A 22,840-nucleotide genomic window follows, 5' to 3' on the forward strand; every position below is an offset into this window, starting at 1 on the left:
AGTGGACCATTCCTTATTGTGACTTGTTTCTTGGCCTAAAGACCATTTATCACTCAGTCCTACTTTGTGTTCTGTTGCTGTGATAAAACAACCAAAAGTAACTTGGTGGTACAACCAGTTTATTTGACTTATGTACTATGGCGCGTTAATGAGGGAAGCCAAGGCAGGAGGAACTCTGCTTATTGAATTGCTTCAAGTCTCAAATTCAGCTACATTTTTTTTTTTAATTCAGCCTGGGACCACATGCCCAGGTGTTGTACTGCCCACGGTAGGCTGTACCCTCTAACATCAACCATCAATCAAGAAAATGCCTCACAGATATGTCTGTAGGCTAATGTAATGGAGACACTTTCCCAGTTGATGTTCCTTCTTCCCTGATTGATAGGTCAGGCTGACAAGGACATTTGCCATCACATCCACTCAGTGTCTGGGGTATAGCCCTTCCCTATCTGCTCACTTTCTAGTTAGTCTGAATTCACTGCTCATTAACCATTTTCCCCTGAGTACTTGGGTATAGGCAGGTGCCCCAGCCTCTGTGTTGACCTCGAGATTCTTATGAAATTCTACTTCGTACATTACCATACTCTAAACTTTAGCTCATCCTAAGTAAACTTAACTCATGCTTTGTCTCTGCCACATGTAAGCAGGATTATCGCAGTTTCCTGCAGTCTTCTGGCTTCTCACCACAGCCAGTCAATAAGCACGTTTTGTCAGCTTCATTTTTACAATCCATGTACCCCAGGTCTGATTAATTCCACCACCTTCCTCACCCTACTACCTGCATGTCACCATCCTGTACCTCTCCTAGAGCTCTTCTTGCCCACCCCCCCTTCCTCGCCCACCTAGGTTTTCTATTTTCTTCTCGTGAACAATATGATTCTCTTTAAAGTGGAGCCATATGACTTCTCCGTTAGAACTACCTCCCTGTTGACTTGGGGTAATGGCCAGCTTCTCATGATCTCTAGGTCCTAGGTTACCTCTAGTCTCATCTCCTGGTGCCTATTCCCAACCTTGAAGCTGCTTAGTACCATTATGATTTAGAGCTCATGTATTTGCTGCTGCTTCTACCCAGTGCATTTTGTCTGCCAGATGATTGTGTGGCTTGTTTGCTTTGTCTCTTAACTGTGGCTTCATTGGCAAGCCCTCCTCTGGACTGTCTACTTTAGGTGGAAATGACCACACAGACCCAGAGTGATTGGAGATTGCTGTTTTCTTCAGTGAAGTGCTCCTGATTCATAACAATTGGATTAGGCTTCTAAGAGATAGGAAGTTTCCTTGAACTGACTATATCATTCTAGAATGAGTTCTAGTTCCATCCTTCAGGTACAGTGTCAAGAATCTAATCTGATAGGTTTAGCAGGTTCTTTGAATGAGAAATTAATTTATAACTAGTTTCCTTACAGTTAACACCGACTGTTCCAATACTGTTGTAGGCACTATAGTTTTTATAAACAAAAAAGCTCAGTACCCTGTGGATCTGCTTGTCCTGAAGTGTCAAATGTTTCCTCATCCTAAGCAGGCCCTTTCATTTGTTAAGTTAGTAGAAGGGATTTGCAGCCAGCTCACCCCTGTAAACGGATGTTCTTGCTTACATATCTTAGTGTCTTCCAGCAATAAAGTCATAGGAGTTGATCCCACAGCAGCCAGTGTGGTCTTATATCTGTGCTTCTGCTCTCCTGTGCTCCCTAGGTCCGAAGGAAGAGGATGAGAGGCTTTTGGCTTCTGCACCTGAGCAGCCAGCCCTTCTTCCCGAGGTGATCAACCAGGATGCAGTTCCACAGGTGGCCACCCCTCTCCCCGCCTGTGAACCACAGCCAGAGCCAGATGGGAAACAAGAAGTCACAGATTGTGAGATCAATGATCTGGAGGAGGAGGAAGAAGAGGAGGAGGAGGAAGAGGAGGAATTGGAAGAGGAAGAAGAGGAGTTGGAAGAAGATGGGGAGGAAGAAGCTAGCATACCCAATGAAAGCTCTGTAAAAGAGCCAGAAATACGGTGTGAAGAAAAGCCAGAGGATTTATTAGAAGAACCACAGAGCATTTCAAATGAAACTTCTGAAGACTCTCCAGACATGGCCCCTCTTCCTCACATCCCCAGAACGAAAGAGGAGGCCAACGGTGATGTGTTTGAGACATTTATGTTTCCATGTCAGCATTGTGAACGAAAATTTGCAACCAAGCAGGGCCTTGAGCGTCACATGCACATCCACATGTCTACAATCAATCATGCTTTCAAGTGCAAGTACTGTGGGAAAGCGTTTGGTACACAGATTAACAGGAGGCGGCATGAACGTCGCCATGAAGCGGGGTTAAAGAGGAGACCCAGCGTGACACTACAGCCCTCAGAGGACCTAGATGATGGCAAGGGAGATAATGTCACTTCTAAAGATGAGTCAAGTCCACCTCAACTTGGACAAGATTCTCTGATACTGAACTCAGAAAAAGCTCCCCAGGAAATAGTAAATTCTTCTAGTGTGGAAGAGAACGGCGAAGTTAAAGAACTTCATCCATGCAAATACTGCAAGAAGGTATTTGGAACTCACACCAATATGAGACGACATCAGCGCAGAGTTCATGAACGCCACATGATTCCCAAAGGTGTCCGTCGAAAAGGAGGACTCCTGGAGGAGCCTCACCCACCAGCAGAGCAGGCACCACCTTCCCAGAATGTTTATGTACCAAGCACAGAGCCGGAGGAGGAAGGAGATGCTGATGATGTTTACATCATGGACATTTCAAGCAACATCTCTGAAAACCTAAATTACTATATTGATGGTAAGATTCAAACCAACAACAGCACTAGTAATTGTGATGTGATTGAGATGGAGTCTAATTCTGCTCACTTGTATGGCATAGATTGTCTGCTCGCTCCGGTAACGGTAGAAATTACTCAAAATATAAAGAGTACCCAGGTCTCTGTAAACGATGAACTTCCTAAAGAGTCTCCCAGTAGCACAAATTGTGAATCAAAGAAACGGAGAACTGCCAGTCCACCTGTGCTCCCCAAAATTAAAACTGAGGCAGATTCTGACTCCACAGCGCCCTCATGTTCCTTAAGTTTGCCTCTGAGCATATCAACAACAGAGGTGGTGTCTTTCCATAAAGAGAAGGGTGTCTATTTGTCTTCAAAGCTCAAGCAGCTTCTTCAGACCCAGGACAAACTGACTCCTCCTACAGGGATTTCAGCAGCTGAGATCCCTAAGTTGGGTCCCGTGTGTGTATCTGCTCCTGCATCCATGTTACCTGTGACCTCGAGTCGGTTTAAGAGGCGCACCAGCTCTCCACCCAGTTCTCCACAGCACAGTCCTGCCCTTCGAGACTTTGGTGGGAAACCAAGTGATGGGAAAGCAGCATGGACAGACACAAGTCTGACTTCCAAGAAACCCAAATTAGAAAGTCGTAGTGACTCACCAGCATGGAGCTTGTCTGGGAGAGATGAGAGAGACACTGGAAGCCCTCCTTGCTTTGACGAATACAAACTAACAAAAGAATGGGCAGCCAGTTCTCCTTTCAGCAGTGTGTGCAACCAACAGCCATTGGATTTATCCAGTGGAGTCAAACAGAAGTCAGAGGGTACAGGCAAGACTCCAGTCCCATGGGAATCTGTATTGGATCTCAGTGTGCATAAAAAGCCTTGTGATGCTGAAGGCAAGGAATTCAAAGAGAACCATTCAGCACAACCAGCGTGTGGTGCTGCAAAGAAGAAGAAACCAACCACCTGCATGCTGCAAAAGGTTCTTCTCAATGAATATAATGGTGTTAGCTTACCTGCAGAAACCACGCCAGAGGTGACCAGGAGCCCAAGTCCTTGTAAATCCCTAGATACACAGCCAGATCCTGAACTTGGTCCTGACTCGAGTTGCTCAGCCCCTGCTGTTGAGTCCCCACCTGAAGTTGATGGCCCTTCATCACCCTCTCTTCAGACAGCCTCCGTATCTTCGAGTCAGCTGCCTCCTCTCTTGATCCCCACAGAGCCTTCTTCCCCGCCCCCCTGCCCTCCTGTGTTAACAGTGGCCACTCCACCACCTCCCCTCCTTCCAAATGTTCCCCTCCCCACTCCCTCTTCTGATGCGTCACCTCAGCAGTGTCCCTCTCCATTCTCCAGCGCCACTGCCCAGTCTCCCCTTCCAATTCTTTCCCCAACAGTGTCCCCTTCACCCTCTCCCATTCCTCCTGTGGAGCCACTCCTGTCTGCTGCTTCCCCTGGTCCTCCAACACTTTCTTCCTCTTCCTCCTCCTCCTCCTCTTCCTTCTCTTCCTCTTCATGCTCCTCCACATCCCCCTCACCACCCCCTCTCTCGGCAGTGTCGTCTGTGGTCTCCTCTGGGGACAACCTGGAAGCACTTCTCCCTGCAATAGCTTTTAAACAGGAGGAGTCAGAGAGTGAAGGTCTGAAACCCAAGGAAGAGGCCCCGCCCACGGGTGGGCCGAGTGTTGTCCATGAAACATTCAGCAAAAGCTTTGTTTGCAATGTCTGTGAATCGCCTTTTCTTTCCATTAAAGATCTAACCAAGCATTTATCTGTTCATGCTGAAGAATGGCCCTTCAAATGTGAGTTTTGTGTGCAGCTTTTTAAGGTGAAGACTGATCTATCAGAGCATAGGCTTCTGCTTCACGGAGTTGGGAATATCTTCGTGTGTTCTGTATGTAAGAAAGAATTTGCCTTCTTATGCAATTTACAGCAGCACCAACGAGATCTCCACCCAGATGAGGAGTGCACACATCACGAGTTTGAAAGTGGGACCCTGAGACCCCAGAACTTCACAGACCCCAGCAAGGCCCGTGTGGAGCATATGCAGAATTTGCCAGAAGAGCCTTTGGAAACTTCCAGAGAGGAGGAGTTAAATGATTCCTCTGAAGAGCTTTACACAACCATCAAAATAATGGCTTCTGGAATAAAGACGAAAGATCCAGACATTCGACTTGGTCTCAATCAGCACTACCCAAGCTTTAAACCACCTCCATTTCAGTACCACCATCGAAACCCCATGGGGATTGGCGTAACGGCCACAAACTTCACTACCCACAATATTCCACAGACATTCACTACTGCCATTCGCTGCACAAAGTGTGGAAAGGGGGTTGATAATATGCCTGAGCTGCATAAACATATCCTGGCATGTGCATCTGCAAGTGACAAGAAGAGGTACACTCCTAAGAAAAACCCAGTGCCCCTGAAACAAACTGTGCAACCCAAAAACGGAGTGGTGGTTTTGGACAACTCTGGGAAAAATGCCTTCAGACGGATGGGGCAGCCCAAGAGACTGAGCTTCAATGTTGAACTCAGCAAAATGTCTCCAAATAAGCTCAAGCTAAGTGCACTGAAGAAAAAAAACCAGCTGGTACAGAAAGCGATCCTTCAGAAGAACAGATCTGCAAAGCAGAAGACAGACCCGAAGGACACTGCTGAGGTATCCTCGCATATCTGCCCTTACTGTGACAGGGAGTTCACGTACATTGGCAGCCTGAATAAGCATGCTGCTTTCAGCTGTCCTAAAAAACCCCTCTCTCCTTCCAAAAGAAAAGTTTCCCATTCATCTAAGAAAGGTAGCCACGCATCACCTGCCAGCAGTGACAGAAACAACAGCAGCAATCCCCGGAGACGGACCGCAGACACGGAGATTAAGATGCAGAGCACACAGGCACCCTTGGGCAAGACCAGAGCGCGGAGCTCAGGCCCTGCCCAAGCCTCACTGCCCTCCTCATCCTTCAGATCCAGACAGAATGTCAAGTTTGCAGCTTCAGTCAAATCCAAAAAAGCAAGCTCTTCTTCCTTGAGGAACTCCAGTCCTATAAGAATGGCCAAAGTTACTAATGTTGAGGGCAAAAAATCCAAAGCTGTTGCCAAGAGTCATTCTGCTCAGCTCTCAAGCAAATCCTCCCGAAACCTGCACTTGAAAGTGCAGAAGAGCAAAGCTGTTCTACAAAGCAAGACTGCTCTGGCCAGTAAGAAAAGAACAGACCGGTTCGTAGTAAAGTCTAGAGAGCGGAGTGGGGGCCCAGTCACCAGAAGCCTTCAGCTGGCAGCTGCTGCGGACCTGAGTGAAAGCAGGAGAGAGGACAGCAGTGCCAGGCATGAGCTGAAGGACTTGAGGTAAGCCCAGACTCGGGGAGGTGAGGACCGCCAGGAGAGCTGTAGCCGGCCTGGAGGATGTTTTGTTTCCCCTCCTATAGAATGTTGACACAAGCCTTTTAGCAAAGTGGCAATTGCATAATTTGTAGTATACCCTTGCTGCTTTGACTGCTGTACAGATGAATAAATACATTTTATTTCAGACTTAGTACTCACAAAGTGGTACATTTCTTTAATTTGTGGATGGAACTTGAACCCGTTTCCCCGTGTGAAATGATAAGGTTCTCTGAATTCACATCTCGGGCAGTGGTTTAGTGTCACTCATGTTGGTTCCTAGGGTGAAAGTGGGTCACAAGTCCATTAGCAACCACAGTACACTCTTAGAATAGTGTGTGACTTAAGCACAGTTGCTAATGTCTAAGACTCTTTATTATTAATGCTTCCATTTGCTAGTGTTTAAAATTTAAATTTGTTCCACATTGCTTAAATAAAATACCGTATATCTTAAAAATGCCTTATGTTCCCCTCCAGCCCTCTGCTTCCAGCCTTAGTATGACCAGCAGTCAAGGTTCTAATGGCAAGAAGAGTGGACTCGGCACTGAGATTGCAGGGAGGCAGGGCCCTGTGGCCCTGAGGCTCAGTGCCTTCCCCAGTAACATTAGGTTTCACTTCATCTCACTTGACCTTACTGCCTTATTCCATGTTCTCCCCGTATTAGAAATGGTTCTCAGGGACAGACAGGATGATGTGGCCCTAGTTTGAACTGTTACATTGACTTCTCAGGCTGAGTTGCTATACATTTGGAATTCCCAAATAATGTCCCAATGTCTCCAGTCAGTGGCCATCAGAAGACATATACTTGGACACCTAATATGTGGCCTGTCTTCATTCTGGGCTGTCATGGCTATAATTCTGGGTGTTGGAAGCAGACAAAATTAGGGACAGCTGTGGAATGACTTGTTTTAGAGACCTAAGCACGCAGTTCCATTGTCACTGTATGACTGATCATATGGTTCTTGGTCCTCGTGTGCCTTGAAGCATAGCAAAACAAAGCTCTAGACAGTAGGTACCAGCAAAGGCTGATTTCAACAATTCACTGTAGGACTGAATGATTGGAATTTTTTGAAGGTACTTCAAAACATGCTGAGTGTTAGTTGCTATAGATCTCATCTTTGACCATACCGGTGCATAGGTGGCATTGTGGAGTTGGGTGTGGGGATAGAAAGCACTGTTTTCACTTGTCTGCACGCCCTTCTTGTTATTGGCCTCTGTTCTTGGGAATTCTGCACAAACGGAACATAACTGAACCATCATTTTTGTGGGTTACCATTAAGAACACCTCCAGGTGGTTGATGCTTTAGAATGTCCTGTTCTAGTATTTTCTAAAAGCTTTTCCTCTTTCATACTGGATCCTGTTGAGACTTTTCAGGAGTAGATGTATGAAAAGGTGAGAGTGAGTACAAAGTTCACTCACGCTCTTCCTGGTTTGTAAAGACTCCTTAAGGCTAAACTGCCCCCAAATGGATCTTCTTTATTCCAGGAAACTTTAAACTATTCTGATAGTTAACAGAGTTACATTGCTGGAGTTAAAGTTGACTTAAAAGTATCACTTAAAGCAACAGATAATGAAAACATAGAAGATGCAATAGATGTCCCTGGTGGCAGATCTGCAGAATGGGAGCATCATCCAAGGCACTTACCATGGGGCTACAACTTTGTGAATAGTTTTGGACAATTAAAAACCGAATGTCCAATGGGACATGATGGTTGACTGTCTAGACATAAGACTGAGCGTTTATGCAGAGTGTGTTTAGTTATTAGTATCCCATAGCAAATGTAGACAACAGTAGGATTCTTGGCTGCTGGCATATGTACACCAGCTGTCTTCTAACTCAGGGCTGACACAGGCTAGACTGAGTTCATTCTCAGAAGCTTGTGTGTTGTATGCTGACAAGGGAGGAACATTTACTGACAGTGGTTCTCTGTTCCAGTGTTTCTCTCAGTTGGCTTAGAGGAGACTCCATGATGCAAGCAACTGTTGTTCATGGAGCTCCCGTGGGCAGTGATTTACTGTCCTCAGCTCTGCATAACTTGCAACTCACTCCTGCCTGCTTGTTAGTTGCAGCAAACCATAATTATTTGAAAGACAGTGTAGGGTTCTTTAGTTTTTCATGGACATGGCTGCCACCAGCCACATGCATAACCAGAACACAGCATTGAGCACAGAAATCCACATATTATCAGTTGACCACTTCCTGAAGCACCAGCTGGTACGCCATTCTGGGGGTAAAAAGCCATGCACTCCAAATGGTTTTCTCACAACAAAACCACATGTGCACATATGCACCAAAAACCAAAACAAAACAGGTGAGCCTTGCCCTGGGTGTGTAGCACAGTCTGCCTGGGCCTTCTTGCTGCTGCCTTTGGATATGTTTTGAGGACTCCTTTTCAGAAAGGAAGTCAGACTTTTACTGTACTCTTCCCCCCGTAATCCAAAGGGCTGCTCTATCTAAGCAATGTTTCGTTTTCCACAATACTCCATCCTCCACTACCAATGTCCAGAAATTTAAAAGCTAGAAAAGAAGCAACTTTGGGATAGATTCTCTGCCACTACCAAGTGCTGAGTTAACAAAGTATCCCTCTCCCCTGACAGCCTCACCCACTGTGGGTAGGAAACAGCCCTACATCTTTGGGAGCCAGCGTGGCGTTTCTAAAACCATTAGAGTCATGTATGTGTTTCTGTCTTGGCAACATTTGTCTTAGAGTCACTTCACCTTTTTCTTTAACATGGTCAGTTCATATACGGTTGTCTTAATGTGGTCATTTATCTTCAGTTTTCTTATTTTCTAGGAACTTCCCGTAGAAAAACCCCCACCCCCACAAAACAAACCTTAGCTGACTGTATTACATGCTCAACGTAGGATAAGCACTACGGCAAAGGATTCGAACTCTACCCAGCTTGCAAGACCAGTTTAAGCTGACTCAAAAGCTGTACAACAGCAGGCTTCTTTCCCTGGTTAGGGTTAGACATCCATCTCTTTGGTGTGCTCACATGTGTACTGGGCTCTCGGGGGATTGAGATCCCAAGAGAAGGGTGCCGTGAGATGGGCTAGATGGACTGGCTCCTTCCTCGTCACCCAACTGGCAGCACAGCTCTGAGTCTGGCAGAGAACAGATAAGGGAGTGATCAAACTGGACCTTGCAAAGCAAGTGCTCTTGTTTCATCAGTGGTCCTCATAGTTTCAGGGATAACAGATCGGGTGCACTCACCTCAAAATGCTTGCGTACACACCGGCCCCTTGATGCCTTTCTTTCGTGTGTTTTACACAGAGAGGCATTTAGCCCTTTTTAAAAAAAAAATGACAAGCAGATTGCTAGCACAATGCAGAGGAAGCCAGATTGGATATGGACTCCTTTTTATGTCTGTTAGTGTCGTGTTTATCCATCCAGGTGGACGCTAGCCTCTCACTGCTGGCATCAGTTTAGAGCTGTTATATTTGAGATGCTGTGTAGCAGTGTGTCAGTATGGAAAGCATCCAGGCCTGTATAGCTGTCTGTATCAGCACACCAGGCCTTACACTTCAGTCTCGGTAGATTGAAAGCAAGGTTGGCCTCTTCCTTCCGAAGTGGATCACTACCACTTCTCCATGAGTCCTGATGCCCCCAGATTCATGACTGAGTTGGTGGAAAATGGCTACGTTTTATTCATGCTGTGTTTTGTACTTAACCTTAAAAGTAATCTACCTCTTAAAATTTGTAGTTTAATACTTGTTTGAATTTGTGCCACTTTAACCTTTCACTATCATTCCCGTTTTGTTACATTTCTGTTAAGGAGACTTCATGTTGAAATACTGTATAAAGCATTTGTAGCCGTTTAAAAATAAAATATTTAAAATTATTTAAATTGTTTTGGGTGCTTCAATTGTATTAATGTAATCTACATCTTATATTTTTGTTCACATTGTTAATCTGGACAGTGTCTGCTGTACTGAAGTTTGCTGTTAGTTATTTTATTGCTTCTTGTTGCAGAGTACCATAAAGACTATTCTAATGGAAACATTAAATTTACTATTTGACCTACAAAAGGGATTGTTCATTGATTTTTAACCAATGTAGCCTTGGCAGAGTTTATTACAGACATACAAGAGTGATGTTTGCTATTTTGCCCTCTTAGAATGGATACATCCTCTGCTTGTTAGATAGCTAAGAAAGATTTTTTTCCATGTTATTTAAAACACCTGATAACTAGGGGGAAATTGGATGATGCATTCTATATCATTGTAACCAATAAACACGTTGTAAACACTTGTGAAAGGACTGTATTTTGTCCATAAGGGGGAGCAGGCTACTTGGACCTTGTTTGATGTGTATCTATGTAGTCAGTCATTGCCTGGGACCTCTCTCCACCCGTGTCTTTGCGGCATCAGCTGAGTTCTGTTAATTGCAGTTGCTTCCTTTCAGAGGGTAGACACGTAGCTAGATCAAGGTTGTGGATTGTGAAAACAGTTCAAAGGACTGAGGGTGCTACCTGAGATCTCAACTGCATCTGTGCTGTCTGCTTTTTAATTTGCAGATTGACTTTTATAGTTCTCCCAGGCATGAATGAAAGAAGCTTGTGTTTCTTCCAGGGGCTTTAACATAAGTATAGGGGGCATTTCCAGTAGCCAGACACTCTATCACTTTGTATCCTAGAGCCCACTGTCTGACCTTCCTCTAGGGAGAGGACTGCAGGCCTGACAACCTGTCTGCCTACCCAGCAGGCTCTAAGAAACCCAGGGAGAAGGAGGGGAGCATGATGAAAGTTGGAAATCCCTTCAGCAGTTGTTCTTGTAAATGCTGTACACAAGTGCACACAGATGTACCGCAGTGCCCTGCCAGGAAGCCAGATCTTGAAGGCACCCTCTCAGCAGCATCCCTCCCTCCCTGTCCATTTAGCTTACATTCATCGGACCCTTGTCCTTTCCTAGTGTTTGGTGACTTAGCCTTGGGGGAGTGCTGTTTCCTGGATCTTCAGTTTTCGGTGTGCAGAAAGCAAGGAGTGGACTGTTGCTGACCTGCATGCTGCCCTACCCGCACTAGTAAAGAACAGCGGGGTGTGTGCTTCTGATATCCATGATGTTCCTGGCTCTGACAGGTGCTGGAACCTTGGGTACTATTGCCGAATGGAAGCGTTCCCAAAAAGCCATGCCATCCATGTCCATCTGGTGAAGCAGGAGCTGTTCCGTTCCAGTCCCACTTACCCTCTGTGCAGTCTGCATAAAGACAAACAGCTTTTAAACATTAAAAAGCTAAATGACCAGAGCTTTCTGTCCCTTTGACTGTCTAGAGGCACCTCACATCATTTCTAGTGGTGACTCTAGTGCTGGCTGTCGTGAGCTGGATTGTAGCAAGTTCTTCCTGGCAAGAGTTTTTAGAGTTAGCTTGGTTTTGCGTCTTTAGCATGTGCCAGCCCCTGGTCTAGGTGTGTCACTGTATGTGAGCAACCAGAATGAACAGAAATTCTGACACTGGGAAGATGTGGTGCTGTGGCATCACTGATCCCAACATTCGAAAGGCAGAGACTAGAGAGGGCTACTTAGCCAGCCAAGGCTATATGGTGAAACCCTGTCCCCAAAAGCAGAGCAAAGAATTTGCGACCTCTGTGAGTCTTTTCCTGGCGATCTTCCCTGTGGTGCCGTACTTCCTATTTGGAGTGTTATGTCATAGTCCCCAAAGCTGATGGATGAGAAAGGAGCAACCAGCTTGCTGCTGAGGGCTGATGACTGGGGAATGGGGATGTTCACACTTAGATCTAAACGCTAATGACGTCCAAGCTCACTTTGGATGTGTTGCGTGCAGTTGGGTAGTGAGGTTTGCTCACTTTGACTAGATTGACGTCTATAGGAAACTTTATACAGGGTAGTTTACTTTGAAAATGCATTAGAACACAGTAAATGGAGAGGATTATGTGAATACACAGGCCACATTGCAGGTGCCCTAAGGACCTGACTGATGACTAAGGAGAATAGTCTTGCCTGTTGGCTTTCCAGTTCTGGCAGCACCCGCCCCCACCCCCCGCCCCAGCTTTTCTTCCCTGATGCTAGACTGTGAGTGTGACTTGCCCATCTAGTCCTCGTGTATTTGGAAGTGTGGGCAGCCCATTAAGAGAGAACCACATGCCTTCTGGCGCAGGGTAGTTCAGTAGTTCACTGGAAGAGCGAGCCCTCATCCACGTAGACCATGAGGTCCTGGATTGCTGGGCAGTTTCTACTTTAAACGTTCTGGCTAATTTCAGCCCACAAACAAGCATCTGAGTGTGTAGCTCCATCCCTTTAGGGTCTGTGGGTTTAAACCACATGCAGGATATGACCATCCTGTAGGATACACACCAGAAGACACTGAGCCCTGAGCTCTGGACTTAAAGCATCGGTGGCACAGGACTGGTGTGTGGAGCCTCCTCAGACTGAGGACCCTTTTAAGCCACTCTGTGCCTTGAGCCTTCCTGCCGCAGACCTTATTGCACGCCAGGACCTTCTGGAGTTGGTCCTAACCACGCCCACTCAGCAGGGGCAGTGAGCTTAGCATACAGAGGGGAGTCTCACGTCCACCTTCAGTGTACAGTGCTATGAAATACCAAATAATAGAAAGGTCCATGTTGAGGGTAAAGGTGGCATCTGTGTTGCATAAAATTATAAATAAAAAGCACACAGTGTCCTACAGGAAGAAAATTCTAGGACAGAACTTGGGGTTTGTGAGTGGGTGTGGTTAGGAAGGCACGAACTGCTGCACGAGGTAGCCTTGAGGTTGTGCCTCAGGCCTCTGCCTCGCAGCTGCTGCTCATCACTTACCTTCACGTTCCCCTTTTCCCCTTCAGGATCTCAGCAGCCATCCTGGTACCTTCTCCACTAGACTTGGGCGTTAGCAAACATAGACAACGATAGGGCCGAAGGCCTGCCCTGCCCTGCCCTGGCTGGCAGTTCTAGTTCTGCCCCTTCTCCCACATCCTGCTGCTCCTTTCAGAGGAGGCAGGCAGAGCTATCCTCTGCTTCAACGGTTGACTGGAGAGCAGGAACCGAGTTCATGCACGTAAAAACAAGTCTGTTACACCATGCCCTTTGCGTTTGACAGTTGTCTGTCTGTCTGTCTGTCTGTTGGTTTTTCGGGACAGTTATTCTTCAGTCAGGCGCAGGACTGCCAGCAGACCATGGCCTGCTGTGTATTAACCCCCAAGAAGGCTCGTCTAGACTCGTCCCACCTCAGCAAACTGTCTGACATACATAATCTGATCTTCCTGTGGTATTGTTTTAAAGATTTTCAAGAATGTCTTGTGTGTGAGAGTTTTGCCTGTGTTGATGCATTACAGTGGTGCTTGCGTGTGGGATGCTCTTCGAACAGTGGTCTGCTGTCGTGGTGACTGAACCAGCGCCCCTCCTCTCCATTTTAATAGAGTGTTAGGGCCTTAAGGGTCTCTGTGAGCTTCATTTACTTCTGATTAAGCCTGAGGACTAGAGATGGGGGGTAAGCTCACATGACTGCATTAAATTACTTAATGCAATTCCAAAAATCAAATTTAATTTTGAGCCATGAGGGTCTTGGAAATACTTGTGTAATTGGAATTGTGCGCACTGTGGTTTCTGCCTCACTTGTGCTGGCTGGATGTCATTTTCAAGCCTCTGATGTAGAGGAAATCCAGGCAGATGTTACAAGAAGCCTAGACATCTTATGGAAGACTTTAGTGTTCAGCTACCAAACCAAAGCAGAGAGCCCCAACAGCCAAAGAAGCAGCTTCTCCAGGGGTCCTGTGATAGGATCTCCGTGATACGTTGGATGGATGGAACAAGACTGATGTCTTTTGGGGAGCCACAGAGTCCGGGACTGTGACATGCAAGTTTATATTCTGAGCGGGAATCTATCAGTGTTTAGACAGACATTTACTGTGTATTTTTGGAGTTGTACTTTAATAATCTATTGAGTCTTAGCATCGATATAAATGTAAATTTTAAATAGGACTCACTTCATAGCATCCTAGACTTTGAGGCACATGTGGTTAGCAACAAGAATGTATGTCGGCTTCCATATGCAGTGCTTAGGGACAGTTTCCATGGAAAGCAGATTGACTAGGTTGCAGGGATGCATTTAAGTATTCCTTATTGGGATGACATTCTCTAAGCCTCGTAGCTTTAGTTTCTGTTGTTGTAGCATCCTCTTCTCACTCTCTGTCATCAGGCTCAGCCCTCGCCAGCCCAGCTAGGCTGCAGGAGCATTTTCAGATGGCTTCTGTTTCCATGTGATGACTGGATGTCCTCCCCCTAGCTCCTGCTAATCAGGAAACATCAGTGTAGGCCATCAGATGTCGGGCTGTATTCTGTATCTTGCTGTGGAGCCAGAGAGCATTCCTGTGCCCCAGGACTTAGAGATGACCGCTGGGATATGCCAGTCCTGTTGAGTTGAGCAGGAGTAACCACTTCCTTGTATGACAACTCTTCTGGGTACCTCATAGTGGGACCTCACTCTGAGCTCTCGTGGGACCTGAGGGAAGCAGCGTTCTCATTACAGGTAACCCAGATGGAAAGACGACAGTATTTGAATCCTGTCCCACACTGGTGTAAGGGGACTTCACAGCTTGCAGTTTGATCTCCAAGCTCTTGTGCTGGGCTGCCGTGCGGAGCCACCTGGTTGTTTTGTATTAAATTCACTTCATTTATATAGCTGTGCCTGATACGGCTTGATACCTATGTCACTGTCCAGAACTTGTTTCTGTTTCGGTGGAGTTGGAGGAGCCAGCTGAATTACTATGCTTCCCTTGGTTCTGTCAGTAATGAGCGTTTGCTGGCCAAGCCTGGGTTGCCTGCTCCGTAGAGTGAGGCCTCCACCCATGCACTGTGAATGTTAATGAAGGTGACACAGACTTCTAGGAAGGCAACTTAGTGATGTTAACACCCACCAAGGTAACATAACTATCAGGCAACATTTCAGGAACTGACTCCCTGTGAAATGGGTGGGATGCCCTTGAGCAATCTTCCATAGTGGTGGTCACCGAGGGACTCCCTGAGGGTGGAAGCTGCTGAAGGTCTTTAAGAATGTTTGTCCTCAGTGGCGTTAGGTTTGAGCCCAGGCGTGGTGGTTGGAGTAACTGTTGCACAGAATGACATCCGGAGCTATGGCTGACACTTATGTGAGGGTAGTATTTTGCTGAGTATGACCAGTCTCGTAAATTTCTGCTAAAATACCATTTCTTGACTGTGTGCCAGGGCCCCGAGGAGTTTATGTAAAGTTCTAAGTATACTGAACCGTCACCCTGGAACTTTGAAATTAGCTTCCCAAGTGAGTCCCTTCTATCCTAAAAGGATATCTATTTCTCTTCCTGTAATTTCCTCCCAGCTTTCACTCTGCATTCTGCTCTGACCCTCTCTCTTTGGGATAGAGATTTGTTCAGGCTCTTTTACAGAGATTTCCTCATCGTCTTCATAGCCCATTAGTGACTGGTAAGTCAGGGGCAGCTTCAAAGTCCAGGACTCTCCTAAAGTCAGAGCCGAGGTAGAACTGAGAATTCCTTGGCTCGTCTGTCTGTCCTTTGCATTTTCCTGAGGAGGAAATAGGAACTTGAATCATTCCTTGGGCTGGCTTGTGCAGCATCCCCCCTTGCCATGCCTCCCCAGCACCCGCCACAGCCCAAGCTCCTATAAAGACTCAATACTGGTGGGATATGGAAGAAAAAGAAGTGGTTAGGGCTGGTTATAGCATGAACTACTCCACTTCCCAAAGATCTCCTGATGAAACTACCGAAGTTTTGGGTTAAAACGTGACTCTTGGAGCTGTTGGAATGATCAGTGAGAGGCAGTGGGTACTTCCCAGAGCGATGTGGTGACAAACCTGGCCGAAGGGTTAGTGCCTCACTCAGTGTGCTGTCCCTGAGGGTAAGGGTTTGTGGTGTGAGCTGGGAGGAAGGCTCAGCACAAAGACCTGAGCTCAATTCGTAGACCCCGCAGGGAAACAGACACAGGTGCAGGACTCAGTGGCCATTCAGTCTAACCTAAGACACAGGTGGATTCCATAGGACTCAGCGGCCGTTCTTTCTAACCTAACTGACAAGCTCCAGACCAATGAGAACTAAGGATGCCACCCAAATCTGTCCTCTGGCTTTCGCGTGCACCCATGTGTGTTACCTACGCATGTACATGCATACAAACCGGAACAGCTGATCAGACTGTGCTGGCAGAACAGCGTAACACCGTTTGTTAATTCAGAGGCACCAGTAAGTTTGGCTTCTTCCTTCACAGTCCACACTGGTACATAGCACAGAACCTGAGTTTTTTTTTTTTTAATTTTTAAAACAGTATTTTACATACCAATCCCAGCTCCTCCTCCCTCCTGTCTTCCTGCTCTCCCCATCTTCTTCCCACTCCACCCCACCCCCATCCACTTCTCAGAGAGGGTAAGGCGTCAAAGAGTCAAACGTCACATCACTTGAGGTAGGGCCAAGCCCACCGCCCACCCCCCAGATGGAGCAAGGTCCTGACTCCTGGACTGGCGGCTGAGGCTGAGGAATCTGCGTGAGATTGAATTAGGCCCTCTGAATGTGGGTGACAGTTGTGTGGCTTAGGCTGTTTGTGGGACCGTTAGCAGCGGAACCAGTATTTATTCCTAGTGCATGAACTTGCTCTTTTCAGACCTGAATTCTAACAGGCAACTTTTGACCTCAGCCAAGCCTCGGGAGTTAAGTTACCCACATGGGCTTGCAGTTTTCTGCTGTGTTCTCCCAACATTGGGATCATCACCTACCTTAGTCCTGACACTTGGCATCCATGGGCTTCCTTTCCAGTGCTGGCACCCAGAATGCATTGCAGGGGATCCCACTCCTCCTGTGTCTTCCGATTTTCACCCAGAATAAGGAAGGACCTTCTGGTCGACTTCCACATTGGCTGATTTCACAATGCTGTACGCACTTGACTGGGCTGTGTTTGGACATGTTTCCAAAGCCTGAATCCACAGTCTAGTGTCACCCACCTTGCTGATGTACCCATCACACCTGTGAGTCAGAGCTGCTATAATAAGGCAGCTGACAGGATCAAAGCGTGATGCCGCCGAGGAATGAAACAGGTCTCCTCAGTCACTGGATGTCACGTGTCCCCTGTTGCCGAAGGAGTTGAAGCATAGGTGCTGGGTCAGTAGGAATGCTCCCAGAAAAGATGACCCTTTGCTCTGACACTAGCTGTGGACAGAACGACGCAGTTGAGACTCATTTGCCTTCGGTGTCACCCCAGTGCTCTGTAATCCACGGTTACAGTTGGATGCTTCTGTAAATCCTGAGCCCCAGTGTTGGCTTCCCAGGAGTCATTAATGAAAGTAGCATTGTTCATGAGTACAGGTGCAAGGTGACTGCTTGCTTATGTCCCAGCACTCGGGAGGCAGAGGGGTTCCCTGGCCAGCTAGCCAAGACTCCTTAGTGACTGCAGGCCAAGGAGAGATCCCGTTTTAAAAAAAAAAAAAAAAAAATCAAGGTAGGTAGCACCAGAGAAAGGGCACCTAAGGCTGCATGCACGCTCTCAGGTGCAAATGACACATACACACACAATTAAACCCTATGTTCTTCCTCTTGGGGCCCCGAGTAGATTCATCTCCTTAGAGGACTTCTCATGTGTGCAGTGTTTGATCTTTGCTCACGGCTACATCCCATAGTGCCAGTGAGTGAGTTGGCAGATAAATGGGGGAAACAAGTTGGGTCAGTAATGAGCTGTCTGCCATCCTTAGGACTATACTGCTTCAGTCCTTGTTCTTTGGGCCAGGTGCTCACCCTCTCTGAAATGCTGGCACACCCATCTCACAGTTCTTGGTGAATATTAAACTCCAGGGAACAAGTCCCCCGGCATGCCTTTAGCAAGCGCACGTCAGGGAGGACACATGCGGGGGGGGGGGGGGGGGGGGGGGGGGGGGTCATTCTCTACCTGCTTCCACCTAGCTGCAAACTGTTGGCTCTCCAAGTTGAGTAGCATCTAACTGGGCCAGGTCGTCAGTCCCCAGCCAGGAGGAGACTTTCTGGAAGGTCTCCTCCACCCAGTGAGCTGGTGGAGCAGCCCAGGGTGGGACCGATGACCCGAGGCCACATCATCTCCAGTGTGTGGAGCAGGTTAAACTGTTGAGGTTGGCGCCAGACTGGGTGAGGGCTTCGGGGAAAGGCGCAGAAGCCGAAGGCGGGACCTGGCCCCCGTCCCATAGTTTCCTTGCTCTTTGGCAGCTCCTTTCCCATTGACTAATGCCCATGCAATCACATGGTAAGCGTGCCTTTGCAATGACGGTGCCAGCCCTGTGGCTGGGACACTGCCAGCCAGGGACATGGGGCTTCTCCATGGAGGCGGGAGTAGAAAGTCCTGCATGAGCTAGCTGTAAGATCCGCCTTGGGCTTGTTCTTGGGATGAACCATCTTCAACACTGGCATCTGACGCCAAGTTCTGGAGTCCCAGAGCCAGCACCGATGCCACACAAAGCTCATGAGAACCTTTGTACCAACAACAGCAAATCCTGTGAAGGGTTGAGCCTTGCTTTGTCCCTGGTGCTGACCTTATCTTAAACATCGTTGGCTAAGCTCATCTTTAAAAGACAGGTGCTAACGATATCTCGCATATCCAAAGGGCTGTCACCGACAAGTGTTTCCATGTGATGTCTAGGGAAGAGGAACACCACACCGAAGAACACTTTATCTCCACCACTATGAGGCCTGCATCAGGGGTACTTATAGGCTTAGGAGCACATGGTTCTGGTTCAAATCTTGGTTGCTTCCCTATAAGCTTTGACAGCCGATGCCTTCACTAAGTGGAACCTCTTCTACCCCCCACCCCCACCCCATAAAACAAGATCATGGCAGCCCGGCCTTGCAGGACAGGGGATTGAAGGAACTCCTGCAAGGGACCTAAAATAGCATCCTCCCCCGCCCCCAGTGTGTAGGTCATGGATGTTGTTCCACCACCACCCCTGCTTGAAATACTCATTTTGTAGGTGAGTGTCCTGTGCTTCAGAGAGAGAGAGAGAGAGAGAGAGAGAGAGAGAGAGAGAGAGATAGCGTTTGGAGGCCCTCAGAGGCAGAGCTAGGCCTGAGTGTGGGCATAGTTCTTGCAGTTCCCCATCTCTGGACTCCCAGTCCAACAGGCTTTATGTGAATGGGAGGGGCCTACAATGCCAACTGACTGACATTCCTGGAAGTGACTGATGGCTCCTTTGTCCAGTCTGCAGGGGATGCCCGCTTAGTCTCAGGCCTGTCTTCCCTTGCCTCCCTGAGACTATCCTGTATTGGTTCCCAGTGAACTGTGCCACACAGATATAGAGTTGGGTAAGACCTCTGAAGAGAGGCCCAATGTAGTCTGCATAAGAGGTGAGAGCCAGGGGAAAGCCAGATGCCCTCATGCCCTTGAAGTCAGCTGCTCCCACCCAGGTCCCCACCCTGCTCCCATGACCTAGTCTATGCCCACATGTGCTTCCCCCTAGTCCTCTCTTGAAGTCACTGGCCAGCATTTATCTCCGCCAGCTGTGGAATTCCTGTTCCAAGGTTAACACCGGCCTCTGAGAGATAGCACGTGGTGGGTTTGGGGCTTGGTGTTGTGACACTGTAATGGTGGTCACCGTTAACTGCCTGTCCCCAAGACAGTTTATTCCTTGACCCAGCTCACTCCTGCTGTTCCTGCATCCCATTGTACCCTCGGCCCCTGGACCTTTCTTCCTCCGTCTCTGGGTGCTGATGAGTTCAAGATGCATGTTCTCATCTGGGTCCTGGATCAGCCACATACCTGACACAGTCGGGTGCTTGGTCAGCATTTCCAGTTGAATATGCTCCCAGCTGCCCCGGCTGTCCCTGGAGTCCCCTCCCCATGCAGCAGGATGCACACATCCCGCTCTGGAGCTAAGCTAGACTGCATGCCTCTTCATATTCGGGTCCAGCCCTGGCATTGCCAGAAGCCATGTCTCCCTCTGCCATGACCTCAGCGTGTCCAAATCTGCCGCTTCTCACAGCTCAGCCTCCAGCAGTCCGAAAAGGCCAGACCTCCATCTCTTCTGCCTGGGCGGCATCGGGTCCCTCGAAACTGGTCTCCCCAGTTCTGTCCCTGGAAACCTACAGTTGTCACGGCAGGGACAAGTAAGCTCTCATTTTCCTGGGGCCTACAAGATCCTCCTCTCTGCTCCCCTTTACCTGCCTGTGTTTTAGACACACCTCACTTCAGGTGCACTTGCCGTTCCCCCTGTAAGGACCAAGTGTCTCCGAGATAGATCCCTGTGTGGCAGCTCACACACAGCTACATCTGAAGCCTTCTTGCCCTCCGCCATCACACATAGCTACATCTGAAGCTCTCTCCTGCCCTCCGCCATCCCTAGGACTCCCCCCTGGGCTTCTTTTCTGTCTGTAGTGATCACTTGATCACGAAGTTCCGAGGAGTCTTGTGTGTTTGTTTGCTTTGCGCGTTATGTATAGCGCACATGAGCGCAGGGAGCCAGGCTCTGACACCCCACGCTTCCAGGTCTCCTGCTGTGCTGGACAGTGGTCTTTGTGTACACCACCAGGTCTGGACAGTGAAGGTGCTGAAGGTGTTCTTTTGCCATGCCACCTAGCAATGTTTATAGTTGAAATTCGCTCAGTGACTTGGTGTCCTTTGCCTATTTTATGTTTTCTTTTTTAATGATTTATTGATGGAATTGCCTATCTTCTACTTATTTATTTGGGATGGGGTGTCATGTGACCAAAGGTGGCGTCGAACTCCTGTAGCTTAGGATGACCTTGACCCTCACTGGGCACCTTGCCTCCCCAGCAGAGTGCGGAGACGACAGCCCTGTACCAGCACATTGGGTTTTAGGTGGTGCTGGACTCGAACCTGTGGCTCCCAGCAAGCCAGGCAAGCACTCTACCGACTGGGCCACACCCCACACCCCTGTTGGAGTTTTATTTTATTTCTGTAGTTTTTGCTTTTGCTGTAGCTTTCCTTCACCTTGGTTTCAGCTTTCCCTTGTGTCTGAGAAAGCACCAGAGAGGAGAAGGTTGGGTGCTGTGACCTCACCTCTTCCCTAGCTCCCAAGGCTCAGTGTTGCTTGAGCACCAGGGCAACCAACCGCTGGGGCTCCGTCACCTCATTGGAGGCACCCTGGACAAACAGCAGACTGTGTCCCTCAGGGCTCATGTGCTGCTGTCAGCCTGAGACTTGTCCTTGCTCCTGGCTACTCCTCTGAGTTCCAGCGTCTCCTCTCACCGTCTTTGCCCCACCTCTGACCTCACTCCCGCTGCTCCTGTGCAGTCCATCATACCTGGATGTCTTTCACACGGATTCCTGGGCGCTCAGAAGGAACCTGGTCCTTTGGGAGCCTGAGGCCTGAGCCCTAGCACCCAATTCCCTTGGACACGGAGCCGGTCCTTTTTAGGTCCCAGGATGTCTGTAGAGCAGCAGCCCGGATGCTTGGGAGGTTATTTGCATCTATTAGTGGCGCCAGGGGTAGGTGCCCTGAAGGGGTGTCATGACCTGTGTACCCTTTAGGGGAAAGATCACAGCAGAGCAGGCTGGAGGGAAGGCGTCGTGGCCACGGAAAGCCCTGAGAGGAAGCATTGCAGGAGAGCCGGGGAAAGGTGGTCTGTGGTGGTGACACGGAGAACAGGGAACCCCTGACAGCAGCAGAAGAGGGGACAGGAAGACTCCATGGATCTGCCTCTCAGGATGTCAAGAGAGTACTGGTCACCAAGAAAGAGAGACACGGGGTGTGTCACAAGTAGAGGTCAGGGCCTGACTTTAAGGGGATTCTCAAATGTTCAGGCAATGCCCCCCTCTGCATGGAAATGGTGCCTGATCCTGAGACTCAAGGCTACATCCAGGTGTGGTATGGGCCTGGACACTGGGGTCGTCTCTAGGAGGATGTGGATGAGGTCACCTGGGGAGGATGTCGAGGTCAGAGGTGACAGGCTTGGAGTCAGAGCTAGGTTCAGACCTCAGCTTCCCAAGCTTACCCCCGAGTCAATTTTGGTAGCTTCCTACAGCTGGACTCGAATTCATAAGCTCCATAGCTACCGGACCAACTCGCCAGTGTCATTCCAGAGACACCATGGGCATTCAACCCCTCAGGACCAAAGTGTCTATCCTGTAGACGACTCTTACCCAGTCCTCATGGGAGACACTGGAGACGTCGAGGTGGTTACCGTTGTCCACCGCAGTCAGGGAATGCAAGGCCTGGGCTCTGCCATCCCAAGAAAGCCCCTGTCCTTGTGTCTTGTGTAAGATGAATATAGAGTCATTTGCTTTTCCTAACCCCTAGGTTGGAGGGTCTGGAATATGGGGTTTATAGGGGCCATATGAATGTGGCTGAAATTGTCTTCCCTTTAGGTCAGATGTGCCTGGGGGTAATGACAGAGAGGGCCCTTCCTGTGGGCAGCTGAGAAACACCAGGGTGAATGCCCAGGACTGGGGAGAAAGTGCGCCCCCTTGTGGAAATGGCTGTGGTTGCCGCTGCCTGGGAGGAGAGAGGTGGGGCCTGCAGAATTTCAGTGTCTAGGGGCAGGTTTTAAATGTTTGATAGATATACAAGAAAGAGGGACAACAGAGGTGCCAAAGAGGAGCTGTCAAGGCTTCTTCTCAGAGGGAATCTGAGCATGCAGGGAGATATTAAGAGACAGAAAACATTCAGAGTTCTTAATCTAGCCCAGGCTGTTAAGCCGACTATGTTGCACAGGCTGACCCCAAACTCATGTGGTCCTCCTCCTCCTGTGTGCTGGGTTTGCTAGCATGAGCCACCAGGCCTGGCTCATTTGGTCTCTTAAGTCACACTTTA

The 22,840-nt window shown here is 48.4% G+C and overlaps 1 protein-coding gene across 7 annotated transcripts in view; it reads left to right on the forward strand.

Annotated features, from left to right (window-relative positions):
• Positions 1-22,840, forward strand: part of Prdm2 (PR/SET domain 2) — a 102,463-nt gene that overhangs the window by 73,917 nt on the left and 5,706 nt on the right. For all 7 annotated transcript variants that reach the window (XM_050120320.1, XM_050120317.1, XM_050120319.1 and 4 more), the window contains one exon: positions 1,690-6,091. In XM_050120320.1, the coding sequence (XP_049976277.1) occupies positions 1,690-6,091 (4,402 nt within the window). The remainder of the gene's footprint in view (positions 1-1,689; positions 6,092-22,840) is intronic.

This window comes from Alexandromys fortis, unplaced genomic scaffold (genome assembly GCF_014885135.2).
Source record: "Alexandromys fortis isolate MF-2015 unplaced genomic scaffold, M_Fortis_MF-2015_v1.1 scaffold_174, whole genome shotgun sequence".
Lineage (NCBI taxonomy): Eukaryota > Metazoa > Chordata > Mammalia > Rodentia > Cricetidae > Alexandromys > Alexandromys fortis.